At 41.7% G+C, this 23016-nt stretch overlaps 1 protein-coding gene and 1 long non-coding RNA gene across 2 annotated transcripts; one reads left to right on the top strand and one right to left on the bottom strand.

Annotated features, from left to right (window-relative positions):
* Window positions 1-69: 69 nt before the first annotated feature.
* POGLUT1 (protein O-glucosyltransferase 1) lies at window positions 70-22260 on the bottom strand. Its single transcript, XM_044771547.2, has 11 exons — window positions 22026-22260; window positions 21207-21297; window positions 19983-20126; window positions 15634-15769; window positions 13348-13469; window positions 8592-8651; window positions 6921-7020; window positions 4700-4758; window positions 3504-3671; window positions 2751-2807; window positions 70-2295 (listed from the first exon to the last, which is right to left on the bottom strand). Exons 1-11 carry the CDS (start codon window positions 22108-22110, stop codon window positions 2139-2141), a joined length of 1179 nt encoding a protein of 392 aa, XP_044627482.1. The 5' UTR covers window positions 22111-22260; the 3' UTR covers window positions 70-2138.
* On the top strand, window positions 12557-14081 carry LOC139045230 (uncharacterized). Its single transcript, XR_011503168.1, has 2 exons — window positions 12557-12643; window positions 13871-14081. It is a non-coding gene; the product is annotated as an uncharacterized lncRNA (long non-coding RNA).
* Window positions 22261-23016: the final 756 nt, after the last annotated feature.

The raw sequence follows: 23016 nt of genomic DNA, 5'->3' as shown, positions 1-23016 counted from the left end.
AAAACATACATTTTACATGTAGTTACACACCATCCTCATACCATCTACACTGAATTAAACAAATACGTATAAAATCTGAATAATATTTGCTGTATTTAAATACAAAAGTGCCCTTATTGACTCTTCAAAGGGCAGGTGAGAATTTGCATTGATCCAATTCTTACGGTCTTGTCCAGTCTTCCTTGGAGCCAACGGCTGGGCAATCTGTTAACAGGATCTAGTTAAACCAATTGTCTGTCTCCATCCATCCATCCATCCATCCATCCATCCTTCCAACAATTCTTTAGTATCTACTCTGTGTGAGGCACTGTGCTGGATAATGGAGTCATCGAGATGACTAAATCATGATTCCCACCCATCAAGAAGCTCACAGAACAGGAGGAGAAACAGTCAAGTAACTGCAGTGCAATGCGACATCATATAATACAAGCATGAGCCAAATATTATGATAGCCCCTAACTGCCTCGAGGAATGAAAAAAAAGGATTCAGAGAGAAGATGATGCTTGAGCCAAAACTTGAAGCAAAATAGGAAACATTTCCAGGGAAATGCAGCTTCAGCTCCTAATCCAAAGGACAGCAAATTTTACTCCTAGTTTAGTGAGAGGAAAATTAACATACAGAGAGAATGACAACATCTACTAGGGCCTCATATTGACGAGGCCAAACCACAGTACAACACAGAAACCTGGACTGCTTATCGCCAGACTCATAGCACCTGAGGACACGGTCCCCCTGAATTTTTAATACTCAAAAACAAAAAATCCAACTTTAAACATCTGCCTTATTCCATGCAATGATCTTACCAGGAATATCCAGCTCCTCTAAGAAGGTCCTTAGGCTTGAAATTTTGTGGAAGGGAGTTTAAAAGGACAAGTATCTTTCTCACAAATGGAATAAAATCCCTGATTTGATGTGACTGCATCTCACATTTACTAGTTTTGGAACCAGTTAATACAAAACAGTTCTTAAGAGGCAAAGGAAAGAATTGATTTCTCTGTGGAAAGGTTGGGCCTAAGGGACAAGGATGGTTCTGAGTCCTCAGACTACATGGATTTTAATCTACAAATTTTTCTTCATTTTTGACTATGTTAGGGAGAGCATCCTGAGGGGCTAACCTATATCCAAGTGTCTTTTTCAAAAGGTAAAAAAGGGAAAAAGAGACATTCCAATACAGATTCACACTAAAATAATTAGTTCCTATGTAAGTAAGTGCTAAAGTCGAATGCTCTAAACTCCCAACTTAACAGCATTTCATATATGAAGACTCCTTGAGATTCCTGCAGAACACTGAGAGCGTGGATGCTGCCAGCGTAAGGAGGGAAAATATTAAGGGTGTGCAAAGGGTAAGGAAGAATTGCTGTTTTGTGCACAGTTCCTTTAAAGAGTAGGACTACTTCCTAAATTTATTAAGAGGTTTTTGTCTCTTTTTTTTGAGAGAGAGAGACAATAAAAGAAGGGTGTGAAGGCACAAAAAGGGAATTTGAAATCCAATTGCAATAATTACTCATGCAATTGGCCCCTTTCTATGTGGCATTATAGAAACCTCCTGAGTACTAAAGAGTTTATGCTTTTACAAAAGAGAATCCCTTCATCACTGCATAGCACAACTACTGCTTCCTTACACCTTTTAGGAAATGATCCCGGGCATTTTTCAGAAACCCTAGAGGGCTTCCTACATTAAAACACAGTGACAGAGATCAAGCCTAGAATAACTGCAGAGTTGCGGTGATGAGCTGTAATCGTCCAAATGATTGATTTTCTGCTCCATGTAATGGGACAAAGGGCATCATCCTGTGGACACAGTCAGTTTCACAGTGATGGACATATACATGTGGATGATGATCTGAGGCACAAGCTGTGATTGGTCCTAAGAAATGAAAAGTAGAATCAGGTTCAAAACCCGTATCTCATGATTTCTGGCCCTTATTCAGCCAAAGCGTTGAGCTGCTTCATATCTGTATTATAGACAGTTTGGATCTTTCTTGAGAGTTGCTCTGGGTGCAGCATGATAAGGAAAACCAGATATTTGGCTTGATAACAGTATTCAAAGTATAGGTGCCACACTCATGATAAGCTGCTCACCGCAGGATATCTGAGCTTTGCTGCCATCAAGAGGACTAAGGTCCGATGATGACTACTAGAGTTCAGTTTTCAAAACTTTGGGAATAATCTGATCATAGTCTTTCCTTCTTGTTACATTATAGGAGAGGAATTTAGAGTATTCAGTCAAAAGGTTCTCCCAGTAACAGGTGACGTCATCCATCTGCAAGTGGTTCATAATAAACTGGCTTCCCCTAGAGACAAGATTAACAAGAACATTAAAAGCACAGCATTTAATAATACTAGCTTACATTTGAGGGCTTACCTTGTGTCAAGCACTGTTCAGAGTGCTTTATATGAATTAATTCACTTGATCCGCAGAACCAACCCTATAGCTTTCATATCCACACACGTGTTTAGCAACAGAATTTAATATTATTTTGTTAAGAACAAACATACATACAGCTAATGCTCAGAACAAGTACTTGTTTAATTTCCTCAAATATTTTAGTCTACCTCTTATAAAGGACGAGCTTGAGACATATGTAAAGGTGTGTTTTTTCCCCCAGGACAGCTTTAATTCTGATCACGTCTGTATAATGAGGATGAAATCTGGAAATCACCATGGTAACAAGACTCGTATAACTTTAGCTAGGGCAAAAGGGGGATGATAGGGTAAAATGGAAAAGGAAAAATGAACAGAAGTTACCTTTCAGCAATTTCTCGAGCTATGTCATCATTTGCTTTTACAAACTGCAATAGCTCCCTAAAATGGAAAGAATTATTAGACTCTGCAATATAGACCAAGTTCATGAATACTAAGTCAGAAAGATCATAGAGTGAGGTCTATGGATAATCTCTAGTGGATTATTTTTTTTTCTAAAGCAAAGATATCAGGGTCCTTGCAGGAACAAAATAACAACAACAAACAGCCCACACACAGGATAAAGGCAACCTATTGTAGATTTGGGACATAGTTGAGAAAATAGAGAGATGTTCAGTAATATACATCAAAAATCAACAGTGAAGAAAAAACTTCCCTCTTGTCTTCTGCTCTGGCCCTGAGAAGAGGGCACTGGGCTCTCTTTTCTGGTCCCTTTCCACACCTCTCCCTAGCTCCTCCCATCATGAGAGAAAATTTGCCTTCACTGGGGTCAATTCTCACGCTGTATCTGAAAGTCCCTTTGACAATATAACAAGATGGAATATCCCCATCTTCATTCTGTGAGAGATTAGAGCTTTTCCCTTGCATGCTGTCTGAATGTTACACTTCAAACCAACATTAGAACACTTTTTCAATTAAGTGTTATCCCACTCATAGCCTATATAAGAGAACTAAATAAGAAAAAAAGCTTTCACTGGAAAAAAGTCATCAGGAATAAATGCCTTAAATGGCTGGGGACTTAGAGGCAGATCGTGGGAGTCATCAGAAGTTCAGCTTGCGGGGGAGAGAGCTGCTTACTGGACGTTGGAGAGGTCTGTTTTGACTGGGATATAGTGAACCCATGGCTTCAGTTGGGGATAGAAGAATTCCAGCCACTCATCACCAACATGGAAAACAAGTGAACCACACAGGAAGAGGTGTTTGAACCGGAAACTTGCAGCTACACCCCGGAAATTAAAGAGATACCTGGGAAAGAAAGAACAAAATATACTTGATACTGTATGCCTGCTGCCACAAATAGGACCTTTTTTCTTATTCCCTCCTCCTCTTCTCTCCTTTTATCACCCCTCCCTTCTTTTTCCATTTTCAGTTTTCAAGGACGCATCAGCATGTCCCTCTGGGGTTTACATAAGCTCCTTGCTTTTCCAGGGGCTACAGGTTGCTCCTGGGAATGTCGGGGTGAAGGGAAAAGGGGGATACTTTCTCCAGGCAGAGCAAGATTGGGCCAGGAGCTGGGTGCTGGGGAGAGAGGATACAAGGCTCAGATGGAGACAATGCCTCACCCTTTCCCACAAGCTTTGCTAGGCCTAATGTCTCTAACTCATCATGGCCCCCTCAACCTTGTTTTGCCCATAGAGTACCCCATCTTGTCAGAGGCATCCCCTGTTCCCTCTTCTTCTGAAGTCGGGAGAGGAGGACCAGGTATACCTAATCAATCTTTAAAGAAACGCTCCCTGAAAAAAAGCTGTCTTAGAAAAGATTTCTTTCCAGCATTTCTCATACATGGACCCGTCTCCAACCAGAGTCGCCTTCCCCCTATAGTTCCCACTGTGCAGTGCAATCAGCACCCCACTTCCCTCCTCCTGACCTGGTTTTACCTGTTCATCTATTTCTTAGTCCTGGCATTTAATTTTAATATTTTAGTTACATACGCTTTATTCATGTTGAACCTTAAACTGTTTTATTAACCTGATAAATACTACATCTAACTTCGGCTGCTGGCTGGGTGGGCTACGGAGAGAGGGAATCCCACCACTTTGGTTACTAGAACATCAGCTCTATGGAAGCAGGGCCCATATTTCATTGTCTTTGCCGTTCCCACAGAACTCAAGCCAGAGCCTTAGGCACAGCAGGCCCTCTGTAAACAACAGCTAAATGAATGAACGCTACTTTCCTAAACCCCAGCTGGGCCCTAGTACTAAAGTTCTCACCCAAAGTGAAGCTACTCCAAAAGCAATGGGAAACCGAGAGCGTCAGGAGTCCCAGGGTCTTACTTGTATTTGCAGTGATCCACAAGATGCACATCCTGAGCGGCTGGCTTTCCCAAGGTGTCCTTGACATGAAAAGCAAGTTGTGAGTGTTACAGTAGCATTTACTGAAGACCACCATGCAGCAAGTGTTGTTAAACAGTCCACCAACATGACCTCGGTTAAGTCTCACAAGAAACACACTTCAGTGGCATTATTATCCCATTTTATAGATGAAGAAGCCGAGGCTTCGAGAAGTTAGGAGACTGGCTCAGGGTCACGTGGGTCTAAGGAGAATAGCTAGAGTCTTAACCTGGGTCTGTCTGATTTTAGAGTTTAAGCTCCCCTGATGCCAAGCAGATCCTCCTCTGAACTTGGAGGTCATGCTGCAGCACAGTTCACTCTGTGGACGTTATATGACACAGGAGATTACAAGTGGAGGCTGGGGGGCTTAGAGGTATAACCCACACACAAATTTTGTTGAGCACGCAAAGTATTTAAATATTCAAGGGGCCGGCCCAGTGGTGTAGTGGTTCAGTTCATGCGTTCCACTTCAGCAGCCCAGGGTTCACAGGTTTGGATCCCAGGCACAGACCTATGCACCACTCATCAAGCCATGCTGTGGCAGGCATCCCACATACAAAATAGAGGAAGATGGGCACAGATGTTACCTCAGCGACAATTTTTCTCAGCAAAAAGAGGAAGATTGGCAACAGATGTTAGCTCAGGGCCAATCTTCCTCACCAAAGGAAAAAAAAAACCACTGCCAACATTTCTAGGTGGTAGGATATTTCTTACAAAAATTCAGACTTCCAACTTTTCTTAGGAAAAAAAAAGATTTGGCAAACTGGGCTCCTATTCCCTCTGGCAGCAATGGCTGGACCTTTAGCACTCTCTCCTGCTCACTATTGTGGCCCTTTGGGGCATTTGAGTTTGAGACCCCATCTATATTCCAGCTACCTTAGCAGATGATAAACTCCTTGATGAGGGGAACAAGTCTTGTTTGCTTTTGCAGCCTCCCTAGTAGATGCTGTGCTGAATGGATACATTTTCTTTTTCCTTTTTTTGTGAGGAAGATTGGCCCTGAGCTAACATCTGTTGCCAATCTTCCTCTTTTTGCTTGAGGAAGATTGTCCCTGAGCTAATATCTGTGCCAACCTTCCTCTGTTTTGTATGTGGGACACTGGCACAGCATGACTTGATGAGCGGTGTGTAGGCCTGCACCTGGGATCTGAATGCACAAACCCCAGGCCGCCGAACTGGAGCACGTGAACCCCAGCACTATGCCACCAGGCCAGCCCCCATATTTTTCTTTTTTAACGAAGTTTCTTAAACTTCATGTGCTCCTGTTTGATTAAAACTATCAAATGATAAATACATGCATCTCAGATATACTTAGTTTTTCCCACAAGAAGTTTAAACATTTTCCTCATGTCATCCTCACATGGTATATGGAAATTTCAGATGAAGACATTTAGGGCTTAAAATTCTTTGAATAAGGCAAGAAGTCACAGAGTTAAGAAGACAGAGATGGACTCTACACTGGAGAAGCCAGTCATTGCTGGCTTCACCTCAGAAGCACTTGGGGAGTTTTAAACAAATGAAGATGCCTGCACCGCATCCCCAGAGATTCTGCCTCATTTGATGCATTTTTAAGCTTTCTGGTTGAGAACCACTGGTTTAAACCAGGGGTTGGCAAACTACAGCCCACAGGCCAAGTCCAGCCTATTGCTTGTTTTTGTAAATGGCCCATAAGCTAAGAATATTTTACCTTTCAAATGGCTGAAAAAAAATCCAAAGAGGAATATTATACGACATGTGAAAGTTACAGGAAATTCAAATTTCAGCACCATAAATAAAGTGTTATTAGAATATAGCCACGCTCATTCACTTATGTATCTTCTATGGCTGCTTTCGTGCTGCCACGGCAGAGTTGAATAACTACAACAGAGACCATACGATCCGCAGAGCCTAAAATATTTACCATCTGGCCCTTTACATAAAAAGTCTGTGGTCTCTGGTCTCAACCTTCAAAGCAGTATAAAATACTAGTCATAACGTGGGCCAGAGAAGCACTGTCAGTTTGAAAAAGAATAATTTACATGTATGTTAATACTAGTTCATGGAACTTCCCCTACATTCATCCCGCCACTGAGAGGAAACCTAATCTGAAACTCTCCCCGGGTGACAACGTTCTTTGAGTGAGAATGTTCACGTCTGTAGTTCTACTCAGATGACCGGTGATTACTTTCATAGATTTCCAGGCCTGGTTTTTGGTGTATTCTGCATCAACCAGTTTTGGATTTTTTCGAGATAGAAGAATGAGAGGATCTCGTTCTGGACTTGTCCTATAAAAGAAAAAACATGACATAAAACTATGTGTCCTGCACCAGAATCCTGTTCCCAATCTCTGAAAGGTAAGCAGTAACTGGACCCAGTGCAATGACTGTATGCACAGATGGACAACTCATTGGTCACGTTAACAGTAGAGGAGGGGCACGAGACGCTGCAGCATTGAGGTGGGCCCGGGCTGCTCCCCACTTTACCCTTCAGGGGTGGGGAGTATTTGCCCTTCTTTGCTCACATCTAGTCTTTAAGATTATATTGTTCTGGTCACTACAGCCATACCCCAGGGAATGAGCTCCCTGTTAGGAGGGTTCACATAGCCTCTATAATCACTATTCTCATAGCTGTGTGACTAGGTAATCATCACTCACCAAAACAGCCACAGGGCCTTTGTTGTGTGTGTTCTGTAAAATCCAGTAGGATATTCAAATTAAAAAAAGGGGGGGCTTAAAAACCTCAAGACTGTATGTAGAAGTCCTAGTTATGGTCCAAGTAGCAGACGGTCTTGACATCTGAGGGGTCATGGGCCCGCTGAGAATCTGATGAGAACCGTGGATACCCTCTCTAGAAAAATGCACACATCCCCATATAATTTCAAGGAAGTCCTAAAACCTTTGAAGTCCACACCTGGATCCCAAGTTAAGAATCTATGATCTCAAGATTTGAGAATCAGAGAAATCGATAAGGAACTTATCAGTAAGCAGTGGCTGTTGGGCCTGTCTGAACAGAGGGCATGATCTCTCACAAGGACCCACCGAGAAAACTACAAAACTCTTCTTCCCTCACTGTCTCTGTTGTATTCACCTGTTTGACAAATATTTATTGTGCATCTATGTGGCAGACACTGTTCTGGGCACTGGGGACACAGAGCTGAACATGGATAAGGTCCTTCCCCAGCCTTTTTCCTTCCCCTCTTCCCTGTTCCCCGCTGCATTTCCACCTGTCTCAGTCTGTGCCCTCCACCACCGTTTGGCAGCCACATGGTCTGATGAAAAAGGCAATCAGGAGAACTGGTGATGGTGCCTGCTCTGCCATTAACTGGCAGAGTGACTGTGGGCAAAATCATAAGCTTCTCCTAGGAAACTATATGCTCTCAGGCAAGAGGACAACGCATCTGTTCTGTTTAACATTACAGTTATGCACCACATAATGACATTTCAGTGAACGACAGACCGCATATACAACAGCGGTCCCATAAGATTAGCACCATACAGCCTAGGTGTGTAGTAGGCTACGCCATCTAGGTTTGTGTAAGTACACTTTGATATGTTCCCACAATGACAAAATTGCCTGCTGATGCATGACAGTATATACTCAACGCCCATCACACTCGTGGCACATGTAAATAGCTGCTGGATAGATGGATAAACTTTACCTCTTTGAATTTCAGCTCAATTAAGAGTGATTCGAGCCAATAATTTGAGTTCTTCTCTAGTCTAAAATTCTGTGATTCTATGTTCATTTCTTAGTTAGCTTTCTCTTTGAGCTAGAGTTCTTCACACCCTCAAAATTACTTATATTTTAAACATTAATTGGAAGAATATCTTTGTAAAATGTCAGAAAATATAATCACCTTGAACCTCGGAAATATGCTGTGGAATTTTTCTTTTTCCATGGCCACTGTGCTGCTGACCTAAAAACAGATTTTTGATTAGTTTCTGTATTTTTTTCTTAACTATATAAGGATGTGTTTCAGCCATTTCTGTTGATTAGTTCAGAGCTTTACATTTTTAAATAAGTCTGATCCAGGCTACTCCAAAGAAAAAGCCCTCAATGACATCATGTTCCCTTTTGTTATTTGTTCCTTCCCCTGGAGGTGCTAGCCAGTAATATCTACAAATCTATTGCACCATTAAGTTAACAACATTGAAGAAAAGTACCCAAACCCTAAATGACATGTTTAGGGCTATTTAATTCAGTACAATGAGGATTTCTTCTTTACTTTAAGTAGAGTGCTACTGATAAATAATAGACAAAAAGAACTGCAGAAAATATCAGAACTTGCATGAAGGGCAAGCAAAGAAATCACCCTGACTTCACGTTTTGGATGTGTAGGAGGTAGCATCAGAGATAGTCTGACTTTGCAAAGCACTGGTATTCTTGCAGCTGGACTAAGTGCTCCGTAACGACAAAGTCCCTGAAACTCAGGTCCCAGTGCACATTACCATGACCAGCCTTTCTTGCTGAAACTGCTAGCTCACAGGTGCACCATCCTTCACTTTCTTCACAGGAACCCTGCACAGAAGTTTGTGCAGCATCTTCCTCTGAAAAGGAGGAGGAGGGCTGACCTGGAGTTCACGAGGGATGAGTGGGCTCTTCACTGAAATGGAGAGACTCAAGAGATGAACTTTCCAGGTGGAGATGCTTCTCAGATACATTCAGTGTCACGTTACTCATTTTCTCTCAGCTGAGAGCACTGCACCATATCTTCCTGCCTTATCTTCTAGACTTTTCTTGCTGGATCATCTTTACCTGATTCTCCAGCCCAAGGCCAGAATTATCTCTCACTCTGCCCCATACTCCCTCCGACCAAAATATAAACACTAGAGCACTGAGTTTTTTGTTTTATGTTTGTGTTTTTTTAGTGGAAAAATGATAGGCCCATTATATAAAATTCTAATGGAAAAGCATAAAATAAAAGTAAAAAAAATCATCTGGAATCTGCCCACCTACAGATAACTACTTTTTTTTTTTGAGGAAGATTAGCCCTGAGCTAACATCCACTGCCAATCTTCTTCTTTTTTGCTGAGGAAGACTGGCCCTGAGCTAATATCCGTGCCCACCTTCCTCTACTTTATATGTGGGATGCCTACCACAGCATGGCTTTGCCAAGTGGTGCCATGTCTGCACCCGGGATCTGAACCGGCAAACTCCAGGCCGCCAAAGCGGAACATGTGAACTTAACCATTGCACCACCGGGTCAGCCCCTACAGATAACTATCTTTAACAATTTAATGTTTCAGTGAAGAATTTCCTTACAATCATCTCTGCACGTCAGTGGTTCTCAGTGGGGGGTGATTTTGCCCCTCTCCCCCAGGGGACATTTGTTTGTGTCTATTTTTTTGATTGTCAATATGGAGACTGCCACTGGCAGTTAGTGGGTAAAGGCCAGGGATGCTGCTAAACATCCTACAATGCACAGGACAGTCCCCTACAACAAAGAATGATCCAGCCCAAAATGTCAACAGTACCAAGATTGAGAGACCTTGCTGTACATAACAGAGGTCATATCATGCATGCTGTTAGGTAACATTCATATTAGGACAAATATTAAAGATAATAATAAGAGCCACCACCTACATAGCTGTTGCTATGTTCCAGGCACTGTTCTCAGTGCTTTATACGTATATTAATTCACTCTCACAAGCTTATGAGGTGAGTTTTATTATTCCTGCTTTACAGTGGGGACCCTTGAAAGGTTAAGAAATTTGCCCAGAGTCACAGCTGGTAAGAGCCAGGGTTTGAACGGAGAGTCCTTGTTTTTAAGCCCTATACTCCTTTTACTTTCCATTCATGCCAGTATTCCATTTTATAGCCATGTCATAATTCACTTCGTTCCTTATTAATGGGCTTTCTGACTTTTTCCGACTTTTTGCTTTAAGAAACAACACTGTAGTGAGTATCTTTGTACACACATCTTTGCACACTTGTCTAGTTAACTCCTTGGGATAAATTCTAGAAGTGAAAGGGCTGAGTCAAAGGATGTATACATTTTAAGTTTTGATATATATTGCCAAACTGCCCAACAAAAAATGTATCAATTTATACTCAAATTTTTAGTATAAATTTCCTTGGTCCCTGGGAAAGATGTATTTAACATACACAGACTTGAACTATGCATCATCTCTGTTTTCCTTCTCTCTCATCCTTCCTACCCTTCTCCCCACCCCTCAAAAGACCTGTGTTAGGACCTTTTCCCTCCTGGCAAACACTAACAGGGGCCACCACAGCTGCCCCTGACCTCTTTTATAATCATCTTCCTGACAGAGTGAAATCTTTAAATCTCTAAGGATGCTGACTTCTTCTACAGAATGAATAATAAGTCAATGGGGACAAACTCCAAAAAGATTATAAAAATAGTAAAATGGGGGGCAGATATCACTGCAGATGGATAAACAAGCATATTATTAAAGTTTCAAAGTAAGAAATAAAATCATATGGCTAGAGATTCAAATGGAGGGCTCTAAAAAATAAAATTGCAATTCTATAATCATGAATAAATTCAACTGAAGAATAAAAGGGGAAGGTATCAAAATAAAAACATGTTCATATAAGATTAGATTTTAAAACATATTTTGTCTTCCCTAAAAATTACTTATTAGTTTACAAGGGAGAAAATAGTAACTACACCATGGAGAAGCTGGATAACACCTTGACCAACTGATTAAAATTAGCATGTCTAATGAGGCACGAATGGACTCAAAATCACTTAAGTAGGTATTCAAGCCAGCAATGCATAAACTGAATCTAATCATGAGGAAATAGAGAAAAACAAACTGAAGGAAATTCTGTAAAAAAAAGTGGCCTATTTTCTTCAAACTGTCAACGTCATGAAAGACAGACTGAAGAGCTGTTCCAGATTAAAGGAGACTAAAGAGTCATAACAACTGCATTCAACACATGATCCTGGACTGGGGGAAAGTGCTATACAGGACGTCACTGGGACAATTACATGTTGTATCAACATTGTTTCCTGAATTTGATAATTGCAGTGTGGTTATAAAAGAGAACATCCTTGCTCTTAGGAAATACACACTGAAGTGGGGAGGGGGACGGGGTCATCAAGTATGCAACATACTCAAATAGTCCAGAAAACAAGAAATTATGCATAATTACATATCCAGCTTAAATGTCCATCAAAGGAAATAATAAAGTAAATTATTATCCATCCAATGGAATACCATGCAACTGTCAAAAATAATGAGGTCATTTCATATGTACTGACATGGGAAGATTTCTAAGACATACTGCTAAGTGAGGAAAAAATTGCTTAGGCGAGACATATTTATAAATTGTTATGAGCATGTATAGGTTTCATAATCAGAAAAAAGTTTTTAAAGATTTTAAAAATAAAACAGATGTACAGCAGGTGGAAAAAGAGCTACAAAAAGAAGGAAGAATGTGAAAAGGGTATTTGTCAGTATTTGAAAAAATAAGGCTTAGAAAAGTAAAGCCAAGAATAACTTGGAGAAAAAAAGGTTAAAGACTTTTCTCCCCCCTCTCAAAATTATGTTTAAAATCAAAGGCTACATAAGAAATGATGGTCTCGGTATCTGAGAATGCGGGTGACATGAACTGGTAAAGTGGAGAGGACAACACACTTGGAAACCAGCACTTCAGGCCTAGACTGGCCTGACCTTGAGCAAGTCACTTAACCTCTCTGGGCCTTCATTCTCTCACTCCTGAAAGAAGGAGTTGGACAAAGACAATTTCCAGTTCCAGTTCTATGCAATATGAAGCCAAATTATCTTAAAAAAATAATTTACAAATTATACCTACTGGATAATAGACTCTTTCTTTACCCACAGCGCTCTAACGGCCACCGAGGACTGTGGCCCCGCGTGTTTCTCCAGGGAAGGGACATTCGCTTCATCCCCTTTGAATCTCCTGCCACACTTAGAACAGGTGATAGACATTTGTGGAAATAAAGTTGAATTAAATTATTGTTTTCTCTCTATATCTGAGAGAAGATCTATATAGACTGTGTTTCTAGAAGTTTGCTAATTAAGTACCAATATTGTTTGAATCATTGATATAAAATGTAGCTAGGTAAGAGATACCTACAACTTTGACGACCTGGACAATCTAAATTCTGACATGATGGCAGGATGGAGTCGGCAGGCCAAGGCATGTCGCAATCATGAATCAGAGAGGATCTGGAATAAGCCTGTCCTTGAGATACCTGTGGGACATTTATGCCCACCCCATACCCAACTAAAGGACTTAGCTCTAAATTATAAAGTACATTTATGTTCCTCCAAGTAATTTTCTATCCTCCCCACAACATGGTTATTCTTTTTTTTCTAATTATGAAAGTAATTCACTCATATTTAGAGAATCTTAAAGTACAAAAAATTTAAAGAAAAGGCTCTTATCATTTCCCCCACAGAGGCATTGCTGATATTTCGGGTAGGTTCTTCTGATCTTTTTTATGGCTATCTAAATATTTTTATACACATACAAAATTGCTTATGCTATAAACAGTTTTTTGTCTTTTATTTCTAACTTAAAAAGTTAGTCATTTTAAAGTAAGTAATTGTTTATACACTACTGTTTATTTCAAGAAGACCCACAAAGAGGAACAAATAAAAATCTTCCAATGGACCTACCTTGCCAGATCTTCTCTGAAGAGGTCCCACCGTCCAAGACCCGTAGGATAAATTGGCCAAACAGCGGGTCCCCCTTCCCAAAATGTCCAAGCAGGATACATGATATCATGGTACTCGGATGTCTTCAACACAAACAGAAAGGCTGTTCTCAATCAGTCTCAGAACAGAGCAAGAAGCAGCAAAGTGCATTCATGCCATAGGGTCTGGACAAAGGCCTTACTCTGGGGTTACGTTGTCAAAGATATATTTTCCCTAGTCTGCAAAGTCTAGACTCTAGATATTAAAAGGCAAAAATAACGGTTAAAATTTATGGACTCACTGAATCCCAGAGTTTGAAATCACATTAAAGGTCAACTTTTCTAACTCCCCGAAGTTCCATTTTTCTAGAGGACACACATTGTTATGGTTTTTAGTTTAAGGAAATCATATACCCAATTCTGAATGATGACATAGCTCTCTCATCTTTTAACTGCTATCATACTTGGAGTGTATACTGTCTTATCAGTTCTTGGTTATTTCCCAGATGGAGCCTTTGAGAGCAAGAATTACAGTGGGCTCTTGAGACAGATCATCTGAGTTTGAATGCTGACTCTACCTCTTTCCAACTATAGGCAAGTTACTTAATCTTTCTATGCCTCAGTTTTCTTACCTTTGTAATGGGAGAGAGAATAATATCAAGAATATTATCTATCTAATAGGCTTCTTTTGAATATTAAATGAGTTGGTATATGTAAGAGTGTGTGGCACATACTAAGTAGTGAATAAGTGTTAGTATTACCTAACACTGTGGCACTGTTGAGTTCACACTGGTTGGGCAATAAATTCTTGGTTACTCGTTGATCAGGGTCAGGAGTACCAATGGGCAGAATGGAGTGAAGGGGTATTATCCTACATCTTTTGAAAAAAGTTTGAAACCATTTGTTCTCTTTTAATGGTTACTCCTGTTAAGACTCTGGCCACTGATAACCCCCCCCCACTCTACTGTTTCTTCCATTGGAATTACACGTGCAATTTGCCTTCTCTCAATTGTGGTGTGCTATGTGATGCACCAAGCACCTCAGACATAACAACTGCTCAACAGAAGCTGCAATATTAACTATGAAGTTGACAGACTAAAATCTCTCCCTTAGAAACTAGGAGTCACCGATTAAAAAAAGGAGGGAAGTGAAGATGAAAAGAAAGTTAGTACACTGATGGTCATACTTTATCATTGACAGAAACAACAGATAAATAACAAACATAAAGTCCTTACTGACTTACATGGGAACCTCTATCTGTTCTTCTAGAAGGGTTTCATGACAAACAACGGGACCAAGTACTTTTGAGAAATGAGGCTCAACCATGGGAAATGCAACACAAATGTGGCCTCAGCCCACTGGCAACACAGGAAATAAACAAGTCTAGAGAGAAAGTAAACTTTGATAAAGGAAAAGTAGGGATAAAAGGTCCCTCTGCTTTGGAGAAACCAAATCAGAGATGGTGTTCCTTTTCTCAAAGTCCATAGGGTTTTCCTAAACCCACTCTTCCCCCAGAGAATCTTCCATCCACTCTCTTCTAGCTGCCCTACCACTGGACCCAAATGCGTTCAGACCTAGTCTCTAGGGAACCAAGACCCATCCCTGCCAATACACCATTTGCAGGAACCGAGCACTGACAAGCTATCAACTGTCCTGAGTTCTCCAAGCCCACAGGTGTGTTCCAGTGCTCCTATGCCTCCATAACTAGACCCAAAGATCACCCCTCACATATCCCTCTCAGATATCCCAAGCTTGTTACCTCAGTGCACTGCCTGGGCACAAACTAACACCTTTGGTTTGACTGTTAGCCATGCTGGGCTTGGGATACAGTGACAGACAGGACAGAAGGTATCCAATACTATGGCTGATATATACATTGTAGGAGCTCAACAAATACTTTTGTATGAAGGTGCTCCCAAACTCCAAGCCCACACACTTTCTTGGGCCACTCTCTCCCACGCTCTGTGGGATCTCTGAACCCCACCTCCAATGTCCTATAGGTTTCTTAGGCCTCTCTCATTCCCTACCCTCTATCCCTACCCCTATAGACACTTAAGCAATCTTACTTTCATAACTTACAGGTCCTCTACCCCATCTCCTCAGTCTTATTACTCAACTACTGTGAAGCTAACAGGGACACAGACCCATTCCTGGACCTCAGGCCTCATCCTCATCCTTACCCATCAGACTCTGTCCCAGGACGATATTTTCCTGCTCAGACCCCAGAGGACCACCCTCCATCCCCTCATATGGCTCCTCCTGTACTTACCTTACTGAAGGAGAAGACTGGAATGGCAGGCTCCATCCATTTAGGAACCTGAGGATAATCTCGTACGTTGATCACCATCTCCATGTCAGGGAGGCGCCCGATAACGTCCAAAATAAAGTGTTCAACACCACTACACCTGTCAACCAGAAATACCACAAATTCACCAGGGTGGTGCCTGCTCTAGGACAAGGCAAGGTTCCATTCACACTTTGAAAGTCAGAGAGGCCAGTGTTTAGATCACCACCCTACTGCAAAGTCTCCTGAAAGCAGTGCTTCTAAAAGGACTCTTCCACTCTTTCAGACTGTGCGAGTTATCTTTCCTAGCTAAGCTGCTCCAGCTTACGATACTTTAATCAGATTCTCCAACTAGATCATCATAAGTTTGAAGAGTGTATTATTGCTACTCCTACCACTTCTTCCCCTCTATTCATTCCCAGTTTTTTCTTTATTTCCCCTATATGGAGTAGTTTAATTAGTAAGCAAGATACAAATTCTGATAGGAACTGGAAAAACTGATTTTCTACTTGTGTCCCTTGGGCTCTGCTTCTCACAGAGACATTATTTTTATTTCCACTATAATTAAGACTCACAGTTTACAAGGAAAGATAGGAAGTTTTCACTATCTTCAACCTGAATATAGTACACTATCAAAATCAGTTTTGGAAGCCAGAAAAAGAGTGTTATGTACACAATCATGAAGACTATAACACAGCTTTCTGATTAGACTCCCTGGGACTCCTCAGAGGATTTCTGGAAAGAGAGGATAAACTCACAGCTTAGCTCTTCGGCCCCATCCTTTGAGGTCCTGACCAGCACTATACTGAGGGCAGCATTCCAAGGCTTGACCAGAATTTTCTGGCATCGTGGGAATGACTGATTTAAAATATTGATTCATATATAGGGAGATAACTGCAAGAAATATCAATGGCTCCTAAACATGAGAAAAGATGCTCAACTGTATTAATAAATAAAGAAATCCCCAAAAAAGTCAAACTTCTAAAAATAGGGAATGACATGGTGGTTACCAGGGGATGAGGGTGGGAGGGACAAGACAGATGTCGTCTAAGGACACAAACTGACAATGAGTTGTAAATAAGCCCTAGAGATCTGATGCACAGTACAGTGAATACAGACAATGTAACGATCGTCCAACTTGCTAAAGAGACTAGAACTTAATCATTCCAACTACTCAAAAGAAAGGATAATTATGTAACATGATAGAGGTGCTAATTATTGCTACAATGGCAATCATATTACAATATGTAAATTATCAAATTACTACGTTGTACACCTTAAATTTACACAATGTTATATGTAAAATATTTCAATTAAAAAAAAATAAGTAAATAGTCACCACAACAAAAAAGAAATGCCAGTGAAACGAGATACTAGTTTTCACCAATTGGATTGGTAAAGATCACAGAGTCTGCTGCTACCAAGTACTGGTGAGGGTGTGAGGTCTACTCCGAGCATGGGATATATGGAGGGTGGGGGTGGAAGCATAAGTAGGCACAACCTCTTTGGAGAACAATTTGCTTCTACTGATCACAATTTTAAAAAACACATTAATTGGCCTAGTTTACTTCTCGGACTTTAGCCTGCAGACATATTTACAGGAGTGCTGAAAGGTGTACGTACAAGGATGTTCCCTGCAGCATTGTTTGCATTAGCCAAAAGTCAAAAGGGAGTGGTAGAGAAGATGTTAAATGTCCATTCAAAGAGGACTGAATAAAGAAATCCATCCAATGGATTATTATGCAGCCAGGAAAGACTGAGGTGTTCTCTATATACTCTTATGGAACAATTTCAAAATCTAATGTTATATGGAAAAGAAAAGTAAGTTGCAGAATAGAAGATACAGCATGTTCTAATGTGTTGATGAGTCTAGAAAACTGTATGTGCATAGACTATTTCTGGCAGGATAAACAAAAAACTGGTAGCTGTGGTTGTCTCTTGAGAGGAAGACTCAGGGACTAGAGGTCAGGGGGTCTAAGATGGTAGAGAAACTTTCTTTTCATTGTACATCTTTTCCAGTTATTTAACTATTTTACCATGTGCATATAAAACTCTTTTAATGCTAAAAAAAAAAACTAGTTAAAAAGTTAAAAAAATAGGGGCTGGCCCCGTGGCCAGCTGGTTAAGTTCGCGCGCTCCGCTGCAGGCGGCCCAGTGTTTCGTTGGTTCGAATCCTGGGCGCGGACATGACACTGCTCATCAAACCATGCTGAGGCAGCGTCCCACATGCCACAACTAGAAGGACCCACAACAAAGAATATACAACTATGTACCGGGGGGCTTTGGGGAGAAAAAGGAAAAAATAAAATCTTAAAAAAAAAAAAAAAGTTAAAAAATATATTATTGCAGTACATTTATAGGTGACAGCTAAAACATTTTTTTTTCACATTCAGCTTTTAAAATAGCACTTTCACATACTGTGTGATTCCATTTACACAGAACTCTAGGAAATAATCTATAATGAGAGAAAGCAGATCAGTCGATGCCTAAGGATGGGGTGTGGCATGGCAGGGAGGGGTGGGAGAGACAGATTGCAAAGAGGCACAAGCAAACTTTCGGGAGTGACAGATATGTTCATTATCTTGGTATATACAAACATTAAAATGTATCAAATTGTACACTTTAAGTAGGTGCAGTTTATGTCAACCATACCTCACTGAAGCTATCATTAAAAAAATACCATTATTCCCCATCTTTGAAACGACATGTCTCCAGGGTTAGTGAGACGGTCCTCTGGTTCCTTGGCAAAATCTCTCGGCTTATCCTTGAAATGCTGAGTTTATATTTTATTTTGTTCAGAACTGCATTTTTTAAGTGTCATACAGTTTTCTGAAACTGGGTGAATTAAAAGTATCTAGATCTAGAAAAATACTATTTGTAGCCAGATGGGAATCTGAAATATTACACAACTGTGTCCATTTCATTAAGGACATTGGTTCTGACTATTTCATTCTATTTCTCCTTTGTCCAATTCTGTTTTCCTTAGTTGTGCATGTAGTTGAGATAGGGAACTTTTAATGTCTTTAGAAATACAGACTATTTTATTGTCAATGAAAGGTTCTGTACTCCCTTAAGAACATTTCAAAGAGCTCATGATTCTGACCAAAACGCTCTGAGGTCCAGAATAAGAGTTTCGTGCCTTTGAGAAACTTTGAAAGTATTTTATTTCATCTAGAAATTGTTCAGCTAACTATTAAACATTGGGTAAGCCTTCAAAGTCCAACAATGCCTATATTCATATTTTCTTTCTCACTTGTGGGAATTAGGAATTCCTTTATACTCATAATTTGTGCTTAAAATCTCTATTATCGTCCCAAGTAATAAAACAAATGTCTCTTTAAAATGCCTCCAGGATTTTCCTCACCATCACCTTATTTGCCCCTGACACTTGATAACCAAAATACAACTGTGAGGGTAGTGAGATATTAAGTCATCTTTATTTTCTTTTTTGTTCTTATTTTTATGTATTTTTGACAAGGAAAATGTATTCCTTTGTAATAAAGTTGTTATTAAGAACAAATAATATAAATCCTTATATCTAAATGGATGCATGTTTTTGCAATACTGCTCATTTATTTTACTTTTAATGACAGAACAGATTGTTTAAAAAGAAGATCTTAGTAAGGGAATACCATGCCCTCTGCATTTTGTACTTTGTAATTTTATAATGATTTGAGTTAAAAAAGAAAAAAAAAAAAGACTCCCAACAGAGAGGTTTATCATTTGTCGTATATAATGCTGCCTAAACCCAACTTCCAGGTCAGTCTGTGACCCTCCCTGATGCCCCCCAGCCCTCAGCCTACTGATATGTTAAGTCAGCTCTCATACTTGAAGTCTTGGCTAGAGTACACTGTGTCATCAGCACCCCCAGTTTCAGCACCCCCAGTTACAGACCCCCAGTAACTCCTCTTGCCTTTCTGTCACCTTTCTTGGAATTCTTGGTATCTAGAACAATACTTGGCCCATGACAGACACTCAGTCAGTACTTCTCCTCCTTCCGCTCAGCTCACTCGTGCTAGGTCTCATCAGCCTGTGTCCTGCAGCTACTATATCCAGGGAAGGATCACAAGGGGCAGAGTCATAGCCAATACAACCAGTGATCTTCCCAAGCCTCACAAAGAGAGAATAGACAGGCTTTGATATGGGAGAAAGGAGGACAGGAGTTGGCAAGAACAATTCCGAGGCATGCAGGGCTTGTCACTATTTTATAATCCCTCTGAAACGTGAGGAGGGATTCGCCTGTCGGTCCCTTTAAGTGGCTTCTCTTTAAGTACAGTATCAAGTAAGCCCATATATAATAAGGTCAGAAGATATATTTACCTCATAACTCTTACCTTGAAGGGAACATGCAGTCATTTTCTCGGTATAATCTGTTCTTAATGATCTGATAGTGGGTCCCTAGTTTCCGTTTGACTACCTCCGCCATCATCTTCCTGGAGATACCTGCTCGGAAAGGAGTCAGATCCTCTTCTATGACACTAGGAAAGAATGGAATCATCAAGGAAAGCAGGCCAAGAGAGGGGTACCATTCCACCTATGGCCTCTCTGTGGGTTTAGGTTTAGTATTAGAGAAGACAGTAAGCTGAGGGAAAGAATAGAGGGCAGGACTGAGCAACTTTTCCCCTAGAAGCACGACAGGTCCTCTAAAACATCCACAACATCAAAAGATCAAAAGCAAGTCCATTTCTCTTCTTCCTCTCTCCATCGGGTCTGCCCCTCCCTTGCCTGATGCATATTCCACCTTCCCTACTCATGCCACACCCACGTTCTCCCAGTCACCACAATCCCACTGACTTCCCCTTCTCTGAATCCCACAGAAGGTACGGTTTATGCCTTACAGTCTGACACTGTCTGACTCTCTTGTTCTGGTCCATCTGGCCGACAGCCACCCCACAGACACCTGACAGCAATAACCAGAAATTACACTATCTTGTATCCCTTTTAAAGTTCAGAGCATAGTAAGTTTTCAATAAGTAACACAAGTATCAGGTGACTATTTTGAGGAGTCATAGAATAACATAAGGAGGAGCTAAAAGGACCTTGTTATTTACCAGAAGAGAAATCTGAAACCCAGAGAAGTTAAGTGTATTGCCACAGGGACAATCCGTGGGCCATCTGGGACTAGAACCCCGGGCTGATTCCAAAGGAATCTGTCTACCATACTACACTCCAGCCCTAATTTGCATACTTTAAAAATAACCAAGAGGAATCTTAAGGTTAGATTCATTTATAAATCTGTTCAATTCCTTCATTTACTGAGTTCCTACTGAAGGCCAGCACTGGGGATACAACATAGGCCTTGACCTCAAGAAGCTCTTGGTCCAGTGGGGAAAACAGACAAGGACATGAGCTAACTTGACAATGCTGAGGCCCACTGACCTCCCCTATCCCAGGGCATTTTTATTCCCTAGAAATAGGAAAACCACCTCAGAAACTCCGACTGATCTCAAAACATGCTTGGCTCTCTGACCACTGCAACCAAGGTCCTCTGGGATCTTAGGGGACTTCCTTGTGGCAAGAACTAAATCCTCAAAGACACATCAAAGAAAAGAACTCACCCATGGTAGCAGCTGCAGTTTTGACTTGAACATGGTTCATAATTCTCCAAAGACCTGTTAATTTGGTCAATAAATACTTTCCATTTTGAACCTTCAAAAAGTGAAGTAAATGAAGGTTAACAAAACAGCCCTGAGCTTATTTGCTAACAGCAAATAACAGAACCAACAAAAGGCCAAAACTTTCAGACACCCCCTTCCCTCCTCTCGAGTGGAAACGAAAAGCCAGGAAGGATTGGTTCTGTAACTCTGCAGCACTCACGTCAATTCTGCGCCTCTACTCGGCCATCAGGTGTCCAAGAAACTGGAAAATTTCCAGGCTTAATGCCTGGTACTCAGAAGGCTAGGGATAAACTGGAGAGTGACACGGATTCTCACCTTTTACTAGTCAAACTGAGCCCCATAAAGAGGATCAATTAAAAGCCACAGACATTAACTCTCCTTTCATCTCTTATGGCAATGGACACACACACGCATGCACACACATACACGAATTATCCCCCAGGGTGTTTCAGGGAGATGCAGAGTAGCCAGGCGCGGGCGATCCCCGCTGGGGAATTCCCTCTCCTCCTCATTATCACTCCGAACTCCAGAGGATGGGTTACTCTCCAGGGTCCTGCGCAGGAGAAGCAGCGCCAGCCACCTAGATACTCTCATCTTCGCTCCAAAGCGCCCCGGTGCCCTCGGCCCCGGTCTGCGCTACAGCCGCCAAGCATCAGCCAGACGCCGGCCTCCCCGGGCAGCGAGCGGGGCGGGAGAGGGTCTCCGGACCGAGCCCGAGCTCGAGCCCCAGCCGCAGGCTCAGCCCTGCCCGGAGCTCACCTGACTCCTTCTGGCGGCCCGGCACGGGGGGCAGAAGCAGCAACAGCAGCCCCAGCCGAAGCTGCAAGAGAGCCCACCGCTCCATGGCCAGTCCACCCACTGCGGAGTCCCCACGGCGGCGCCGGCAGAAGCGCAGCCCCGCACAAAGATGGCCTCGGGGCCGCACCTCGTGGGCGGAGGCCGCCCCGCACAAAGAGGGCTGCGCGCCGCTCTGCCCCGCCCCCAAGCCCGGCCCCCGGCCCTGCGGCCCTGGGAAGGCGGCGCCGGGAAGCGGAGGCCCCGCCCCACGCAGTGCACGCGTGTCGGTGCTGCGCGGGCAGGGCGCACACAGTCGTGCTCGTTGGCTTAGAGCCAAGCTATATAGTTAGCCGCTTCGTGTCGAAGTGGAGTGAAGGGTTCAAGATGCATGTCTCTCTCTCTCTCTCATAAAATCGGAGCCCAGGAGAGAATGAATAAGTGGCATCCCCTGGGATACTAAAGGTAATTTCTTACATTGTGTAACATACTGAAAACATCTTACTTATTCTCTGCAGTCAGAAAACTGAACGTCGGAGAGGATACGATTCCTGCCCGCAGCTTTACAGTTAGGGGCACAACCTAAGTTAGATAGTTTTTTCCTCTATGTCAAACTGCTTCTTATTAAATGATATAGATTTGTTGACCACCCAAATGTACACAGCACTGTTAGACCCCAAGGGGTTGCAAATAGTGTAACACAAGTGTCTTTGTAATAGGAATTTGTAACATTTGGAGTGACAGACATGAAAAAAATTCAGTGGGCAACATTATACTGGACAGTGCAGGTATATAGCCATATATAGGCATATACAGGAAAGTATAGGTATATATAGCCATCATACTATAAGTATTTACCTGTTGTCTAAAATGTGCATGGTAACGTCCTAGGCTCTGTGGAAATACATGGAAGGAGAAGATGAGATCTGTTCCGTCGAAGAGTTTAGAACTAGTGGGAAGACAGTTATGCTTCCCC

This window comes from Equus asinus, chromosome 5, assembly GCF_041296235.1.
Source record: "Equus asinus isolate D_3611 breed Donkey chromosome 5, EquAss-T2T_v2, whole genome shotgun sequence".
NCBI classification, from domain to species: domain Eukaryota; kingdom Metazoa; phylum Chordata; class Mammalia; order Perissodactyla; family Equidae; genus Equus; species Equus asinus.
Note: the sequence above shows the minus strand (reverse complement) of the source record. Positions and strands in the feature narration are given on the sequence as shown.